The sequence below is a fragment of the Myodes glareolus genome, chromosome 4, assembly GCF_982192425.1.
Source record: "Myodes glareolus chromosome 4, mMyoGla1.1, whole genome shotgun sequence".
In the NCBI taxonomy this organism is placed as follows: Eukaryota; Metazoa; Chordata; class Mammalia; order Rodentia; family Cricetidae; genus Myodes; species Myodes glareolus.
Window position 1 is genome coordinate 9,771,667 of NC_142029.1, and position 8,443 is coordinate 9,780,109.

The following is an 8,443-nucleotide window of genomic DNA, read 5'->3' on the forward strand; positions in this document are numbered from 1 at the left end:
CAGCTGCCTCCTTTTGGCCTTCGCTAGCTAACAGTCTGCCCCTCTTCGCAGGGCCTGTGCTTTAACGGCAGTGCCTTCCTCTTGTACCTCTCGGCCGCCATAGTGGACGCGTCTTCCGTCTTCCCAGAGAAGGAGGGTCACAACTTCAACAGCTGGGCAGCCTCCTCGGTGAGTCCTCCCGAAAACTCTCCCCCGAGGCCTGTTTGGGAAGAGGGAGGGGGTCAAAGTTAGCTGCAGAGAAAAAGGGCCACACGCAATAGTGACAAAACACAGCAGTTGGCTGATTGATGGCCAACAAGATGGGGCTTGGGTTAACACACAACAAGAAGGAGCCAGAGTGTGGCCAGCCATAGCTGTCCTTCTAAGAAGGCTTCGAGTTTCCCCTGGAGAAGACAGGACCAAGGGCCAGCTCAGAAGGGTGATGGCTGAACACACAGCATCCAGTTGGGAGCTTTGCAGGACAGGGTGCATCTTGAAGCAACAGTGACAGCCTCCTTTTCTGCAGCTGCCACAAGCTCACCCTCCCTAAGCTGTCCCCTTGAAATTTTGAAACATATACCCTGGCAATGCTGACGCGTGCATGGTGGTTCTGTTGAATTTGTCTAAGTTGAAGAGGGCACCAGATCTCATTACAGATGATTGTGAGCCACCATGTGGTTGCTGGGAATTGAACTTAGGACATTTGGAAGAGCAGGCAGTGCTCTTAACCCCTGAGCCATCTCTCCAGCCCCAAGTGGTCCCCTTGGTCCCTCCTAACTCTAAACAGAGATTAGCAAATTGAGACTTGAGATTCATAGACACGCTGGCTGGCTGTATATTGAGTGGGCTGCCTCACCTCACTTCAAGGAGATGGCAGACGCTGGAGGCTGAGCCCTGTCTAAGGGTACCTGCCTAGATTAGACATACGCAGCTCCCTCGTCACCCCTAAAGAAAAAGGTTATTGATGCAATAAAGTAGATTTAGAGAAGGAGGCCTAAGGTCCAGGGCAGTTTGAGCACCTGACACAGTGCAGGGGAAGACATCACTCTCTAATCTGGAAGTGTCCACCATGCTTCGTTCACTTCCTGTCTACTAGGGTTTGTTCACTTCCTGTCCGCCATGCTTCATTCATTTCCTGTCCACCATGCCTCGCTCACTTCCTGTCCGCCATACTTCATTCACCTTCCCCATCTACCATGCTTCCGTCCCCACAGTTCTTCGCCTTCCTGGTCACCATCTGCTACGCTGGAAACACATACTTCAGTTTCATAGCCTGGAGATCCAGGACCGCACAGTGACTTCCTCTTCGGAAAATGGAGAAGAAAAACGCACCAGGATGCATCTGGCTGTGAAAACAGTTGTAGCTATAATGTATATTGCCCCCAGAACTGTATTTAACTAATGTTTTTATATCTTAGTTAAATTACCTCCTAGTGGCTTGTTACATTTAAGCTCGATACTTACTTGCAGAGTGTCATGACTTCTGATGAACTCTGAGGTCTCTTGACTTCCTCATAGTCTTTATTTTCTTACATAATATATAAATAAATGACTAAATGTTAAAGAAGGTGTCAAGTTTGTAAAACTAACTTAACTATATCTTTGGTATGTGTGCCTGTGTATGTGTGTTTGTGGATGGGCGTGGTGTACAAGTGTGTCACAGTACCCATGTTCAGGTCCCAGGACAACTTGGAGGAGTGAGTTCCTTCCACCCCACAGGTCCCAAGGATAAAATTTAGGGCAGCAAGCCTGGCAAGAGGAGCCTTTCTTTGCCCACTGATCCATCTCACTGACCTAAAGTAAATTTTTCTTTTTAAAGATTTGTTTTTATTTATTTGTTTGTTTGTTTATTTTTAAGACAGGGTTTCTCTGTGTAGCTTTGGAACCTGTCCTGGAACTTGCTCTATAAACAAGGCTAGCCTCAAACTCAGAGATCCACCTGCCTCTGCCTCCCAGGTGCTGGGTTTAAAGGCATGCCCCACTAACATCTGGCTTATTTTTATTCTTAATTATGTGTGTGTGTGTGTGTGTGTTTGTGTCTGTGTAGTATAAGGACATCAAATCCCCTATAACTGGTGTTTAGGCAGTTGTGAACTTGGATCCCCTGTGAGAGCGATGTGTGGCTCTTACCTGCTGCAATATCTCTCCAAAGTCAATGTTGAAGATAGCAGATTAAATGGTGCAACACCCCAGCTAGTGTTGAATACGACTGATAGGGACACACCCAGCACCCCAGAGCCGGGAAAGCTCTCCTGCTCGCAGGGCTGCTCAGGCAGCCACATTTGTCAGAAAATAGTCCCCAGGACAGGGTGGCAAGACAGACCCATCTCTTCAGACCTGGGGACACAGTGCCCATGACTCTCACATGCTAGCCCACATGCTAGAGCAATCAAATGAGACAAAGCCTCAAGCTTTAGTAACAGAGTTCTTGCAAAAAAGAGGTGTCGCCAGGACAGGCTTGTTTGTTGGAGAACACATTAAAATAAATACGTAGCCATTAAAAGGATCAATGAGTACACACACCTTTAACTCATGTTGAGGGTTGGGAGATCTCTCAGTTGCCGTGCAAGCTGGGGACTTGGCTTTGATCTCCAGAACCCACATAAATAAATGAATGAATAAACGCTGAGGCTGTGACTTGACTGGCAGAGTACTTTAGAAGCCCCAAGTTCAACCCTTGGCATGGTAGTCCACACCTGTAACCCCAACACTCAAGAGGTAGAAGCTGGGGAAGTTCAAGGTCTGCCTGAGGTTACATCAGACCCTGCCCCCTCATCCAAAAAAAAAAAGAAAAAAAGAAAAATCAAGCCTGGTGGTGCATTTCTTTGTGGTTGTGAGCCCGGCCTTTGATGACTGAGCCATCTCTCCATCCTTGGTCGTGCATTTACAATCCCAGCACTCGTGAAGCAAAGGCAGGAGGGCCCTACAGTTTTCTCGTCAGCCGACCAAACTCCTACTTGTGGAGTTCCGAGAAGCCAGGAGAGACCCTGTCTTGAAAGAGGGGGGCAATACCCGAGGAACCATATCAAAGGTTGTTCAAAGCTTGCTGACCCCAGAGATGTCTGTGCCGAATCTGAGCAGAACTCCTGTGCCCAGATGTCTCTAGATCTTTATCTCAGCCCTCTGAGGACAGCTGCTATCTTAGTGGGAGCACGCAGATGAACCCGGCACACGCCCCAAGAGGAAGTGTTTTTAGGTGGCACAGTTCCTGCTGCCACAGCAAGTGTCTTGGGGGTGACTTTTCAACTTGAGTTTTTCAAAAAACAAGAAAAACCACAGACACGTTAGTGAGGTTAATGTCGTATGCAGGACTGAAGCAAACGTTCTTTCAGTATGACGTCCCACTGGTTTCTAGGACTTTGCGGTCCCTGTTCAGAGGTGTTTCTCCCACCTGTGTGTTTGCATTTGTCCTGTTTATCTGGTTCTCCGTGGCATCCCTGGGACAGCCTACCACTTGGTGACTTTGCAAAACACAACAAGGCTGCCAGCGGTTCTCGTGTTACTGGGGAGACTTTGCTTGCTGTGCTGGTTGAAAGAGTGAACGCATTCGCCGCCCACATGGTCTACGAGACAATGGTGCTCAGCCTGTGTGTGGGTCACGACCCCTTTGTGAGCCAATGACCCTTTCAAAGCGGTTGCCTAGGACCATCAGAAAACACAGATGTTTACATTACAGTTCATAAGACGAGCAACATTACAGTAGTCATGAAAATTATCTTTCCTGTTCAAGGTCAGCCTGGTCTGCATAAGAGTACCTGGCCAGTCAGGCAGGAACTAACAAAGCAAGACTGTCTCAACAAGAAAAAAGTAATGTTTGGGTAATCTCATTGTATTTTATCCCCCAGGTCATCAAAAACAAAAATGAATAATGAAGCATGGTTAATAAGAGCTCTGATAACAAAAATTGGGATTCAACCTAGAGGTCAGAAAAGCAAAATCGTCAGCCACTGGCTTTTACCTCTTCTTCAGTCTGAAATGGCGACCCTGCCTCCAGGAATCTCAGAGTGAAACTGTGTGTGAGAGCCGTCTCCTCTAGTCTTATAGTCCTCTCTAGTTCTGGGATTAAAGGTGTGCACCACTACAACCTGGTTTCCATGGCAAGCTAGTGTGGCTACTGGGATTAAATGTGTGTGTTAACCACTGCCTGGTCTGTAAGACTGACCAGTGGGGCTGTTTTAATTTTCTGATCTTCAGGCAAACTTTATTTATTAAAATACACATGAAATGCCACTACAATGAATTAATTAAAACAGTCTCACATGTTATTTCTCCGTCCTCTCTCTCACCAAAGCAAGGACACCTTCCGTGTACCCAGTGGATTTTGTCAAGTACTTTATACTGCAGTCAAGGCTCCTTAAAAGGGCAGCGAAGTAGAGGCCTGAAGGCGTGTTTCTGGGAAGCTTCCAAGGGAGGCCCTTCCAAGTGCGAGGGAGTAAAGTCCCCTGGGGTGAGCATGGCTCTTGGTAGGCTGGAGATCCCAAAGATCTTGAACAAAGTCTTACCTTCTGCCTTTCTCTGTGGTTTCTCGGAAGCAGGCCCATAAGCTCCCATGAAAACTCATCAAAACAATAAACCTAGGTTCAACCGAAAGAAAGTTTTGTTTCTTTAAAAAAAAAAAAAAAAAGCATGAGAACTTTTTGGTGAATCATCTCCAAGTTTGCATTTTTGTATGACAAAATGATTCCAGGCAGCTGATATCAACAAGGATTCCTGGAAAGACGCAGTTACGGCTGTGTCTGCCGTAACTGGCCAATAGATCTGCAGTGATGTGGAGAGGTTGGAATGTTGCTGGTCCTCAGATAACTACCTTATCTCAGGCTAAACACCCCTTCCCGCCCCTCTTGAATGGCCAGTCCTTGCTCACCTCTGTGTCTGGCTAGCAACTAACAACCTGTGATGAGTAAGCTGAAAACCCCTGGCATCTATTAATTTAGCAGAACACAGGCTTCCTCACTCCCAAAGCTAAGAGTGTCAGCATCCAGAACAGAGACACATAGAGACAAGCTTCCCACCTTGCTGTGACCACCTCTCTCTGACGCACACCAGTGTATTTTAAACATGCTTTTTGTTCCATCAAGCTAGAGAAGTGCTTCCACAGGGAAACAGTGGAGTTTGGGTTCACCGCAATCTGTGTTCCAGGGCCATGGTGACTCAAATTTGGCTCCAGAATAACCCATCTCTTATTCTTTTTAAGCTGATATTGTCATGGGGGGGGAGGAATGGTTTTTTTTTGTCTTGTTTTTGTGCCAATAGTTGAAGCATTTTAACTGAATTTGATTTTGATTGTTTGCTTTTTGTTTTTCTGAGACAGGGTTTCTCTGTTACTTTGGACTCTGTCCTGGAACTCGCTCTGTAGACCAGGCTGACCTCAAACTCACAGAGATCCACCTGCCTCTGCCTCCCAAGTGCTGGGATTAAAGGCATGTGCCACTACTGCCTAGCTGTGGGTTTGATTTTTGTTGTTGTTGTTGTTTAAAACACACACGCACACAGCATAGTGTTGCATACTTTCTTCCCCCTTTGAGACAGGGTTTCTCCACCTGCTTGCTCTGCCTCCTGAGTGCTGGGTTTAAAGGTGTGCACCACTATCATCCAGCATGCTGCATACTTTTAATTCCAGGACCTAAAAGAGATAGGTAGATTTGAGTCCATCCCAGTTGAGGCAGTAACTGCCAAATCAGCCAGAACTACTTAGTGAGACCTGTTGGTGGGAGTGGAGGGGAGAAAATGGGGGAGGGAACAAGGAAAACAAAGTATAATGATATTTACATAGGAAGGTTCCATGGTAGGGCTGGCGAGATGGCTCTGCCAGTAAAGATGCTTGCCACTGCGCCGAATGACCCATGTTCAGCCCCACCCCCACTCGCATAATGGGAGCAACCTGACTCATATAAACTGCCCTCTGAGCTCACTGTGGGGCGCGCACACACACACACACACACACACACACACACACACACACAAGTGTAATTAAAATACTTTTAAGATGCCATGGTGAAAGCCGTTACTTTGTATGCTCACCTGGAAACTGTCTCTCCAGTCACTTGTGCTCAGCAGCTGAGTTCACTTTCCAGCATTTCCTGGCCTCTGAGATGGAACTGGGCAGTTTTTAACTTAATGTGTTTACCTACTCCGGGCAAATCAATACAAAAATGCTCGAGGCATTTCATCGCTCGCCACTGCTTTTCCAATCCATCCTCCTAATGAGAAATATTTGGCTAGTATCTGAAAACTATAAGAAAACCGAGAGAGGGAGTGCTTAATTGCAATAGTTCACTTTCAGATTTTTAAATTGCTCAGTTCACTGGAGAAGTCCCTTCAGGGTATTAGCACCCGAAGAGTTCAAATGCAAAATGTATCTCTGTAGGAAGCACTGAAGACACACCTAGGTGAAAACTAATTCAAAGTCTGGGCCTCTCCCCACAAGACAGGGTTTGAATCGAAAAGATGGCACATTGTGGGGGAGATGGACTTTATTGAAATGTACCAGAAAAGATAGGTTTTCAGAGAAAATAACATGGACGTGCAATGCGAGAATGTAAGTATATAAGTATACACAATGCCCACACGTCAGGATGGCTCGGCGGGGAAAGGTGTTTGCCACTGAGACTGAGGACCTCAATTTGGATCCTTTGCACCCATGCGCCCACAATTCTAGGACTGGGAAGGCAGAGACAGGAGAATCTCTGAGACTTACTGGTCAGTCTAGGCTACTTGACAGACCCTGTTAAAAATCAAACCTAACAGTTCATTTTTAAAGGTGCCTGAAGCCAGCTTAGGTCCTGGTACAAATGAGCAAAAAACACCAGCCCCCTGCCAAAACCTGCTGGCCTTGCTATTTCCCTTCCCACTCCACCCAAACTCAGCTTAGTTACCCACCCACCCTCCCGTGCCCAAACTAGTTTAGAGTGGAAAATTACTCACAACCAAGTTTTGCAAGGTCACATAAGTCTGACAACTTTAAAATAAACAACATACGCACATCACACACCTTTAATCCCAGCAACACTCGGGACACAGAGGCATGTTGATCTCTGTGAGTTGGAGGCCAGTTTAGTCTCCCTAGAGAGTTCCAGATCAGCCAGAGCTACTTAGTGAGTCCCTGTCTCCAAAGTACTCAAAAATAAACGGGAAGTGACCTGTTAGCAGGAAGCTGTGAAAGGCAAGGGGAGACTTCTGCCCCAGTGTGGCTGATGTGGGATACAGGGGAGGTGATGTGTGATGCTCTGGGCTGGAGTGGATGTAAAGGAAGGTACTGGACTATGTGAGGGAAGACGGGATGGGGGCGGGGCTTCCTGGCATCACAGGGGTAACAGTTTCTGCTGAGTGTATCAGCAAAAGGTGTAATCTGGCCTCCAGCCGTTATCACTTTAAATGAGCCCTCAACCTTGTGTATCAAAGAAAAGCAGTTTCCCATGGGCTGGAGAGATGGCTCATTGGTTAAGAGCAATGGCTGCCCTTCCAGAGGTCCTGAGTTCAATTCCCAACATTCATATGGCAGCTCACAACTGTCTGTAACTCCAGTTCCGGGAGATCCAGCACCCTCTTCTGGTCTCCTCGGGCACCAGGCACACACATGGTGCACAGACATGGATGTCGGCAGTATACTCATAGACAGAAAGTAAATAAATAAATTTAAAAATCAAAGAGTCTTTTTTTTTAAAGTCTTAAATCAGGCGGCATCAGTGGCACACCCTTTTAATCCCAGCACCCGGGGAGGCAGAGGACCTCTGTGAGTTCCGGGACAGTCACACAGAGAAACTGTCTTGGGAAGAAAAAAAAATTAGAACTAAGCCTGTGTTGTGTGACTTCTGAGACACGAACAAACATTGATTCACCCCAGGTCCAACAGCAGATCAGAAAAAACATTCCACCATGAGTCCAAATAATCTCACTTTTGCCAGGTATTTTCTCAGTCTAGGGAACAAGAGTAACCAATACAACCAGGGCTATGGGTCACTCTGCATCGCAGGGGAGAGACGGAGACAGCTAGCGACGGAGCAGGACTCCAGACGTCCTTCTCTGGCCTCCGAGTGTGTGTGTGTGTGTGTGTGTGTGTGTGTGTGTGTGTGCGCGCGCGCGCGCGCATACTCAAAATCAAAAAGATGTACCACGGCACGAGGATGTTTCCCGGTTAGCTTAAACTGCCACCTTTACACAGCCTAGAGCATCTAAAAGGAGCAGCTCCTTGGGGTGTGGCGCACACCTTTCTGGTCCAGCACTGGGGAGGCAGAAGCAGGAGGATCTCTGTGAGTTTGAAGCTAGCTGGGTATATAGAGATTCTAGCTTGTTTGTTGTTTGTTTGTTTGTTTGCTTGTTTTTGAGACAAAGTCTCTCTACGTAGTCCTAGCGGTCCTGGAGCTCACTGTGTAGCCCAGGTTGATTTCGAACTCAGAGATTCACCTGCTTCTGCTCCCCAGGGCTGGAAGTGAATTAAGTGCCACACGCCGGCAAGAGAGAGCCC

General features: G+C 47.1%; 1 protein-coding gene across 4 annotated transcripts in view; it reads left to right on the forward strand.

The window, feature by feature from the left end:
- Cmtm8 (CKLF like MARVEL transmembrane domain containing 8) overlaps positions 1 to 4,209 on the forward strand; it is a 60,831-nt gene extending 56,622 nt beyond the window's left edge. For 3 of the 4 annotated variants that reach the window (XM_048423209.3, XM_048423211.3, XM_048423212.3), the window contains 2 exons: positions 52 to 168; positions 1,194 to 1,546. In XM_048423209.3, coding sequence (XP_048279166.1) covers positions 52 to 168; positions 1,194 to 1,277 — 201 coding nt within the window. In that variant the 3' untranslated portion in view covers positions 1,278 to 1,546. Of the gene's footprint in view, positions 1 to 51; positions 169 to 1,193; positions 1,547 to 3,824 lie in introns of those variants that run through there. The other variant, XM_048423210.3, reaches the window with a different exon arrangement.
- Positions 4,210 to 8,443: the final 4,234 nt, after the last annotated feature.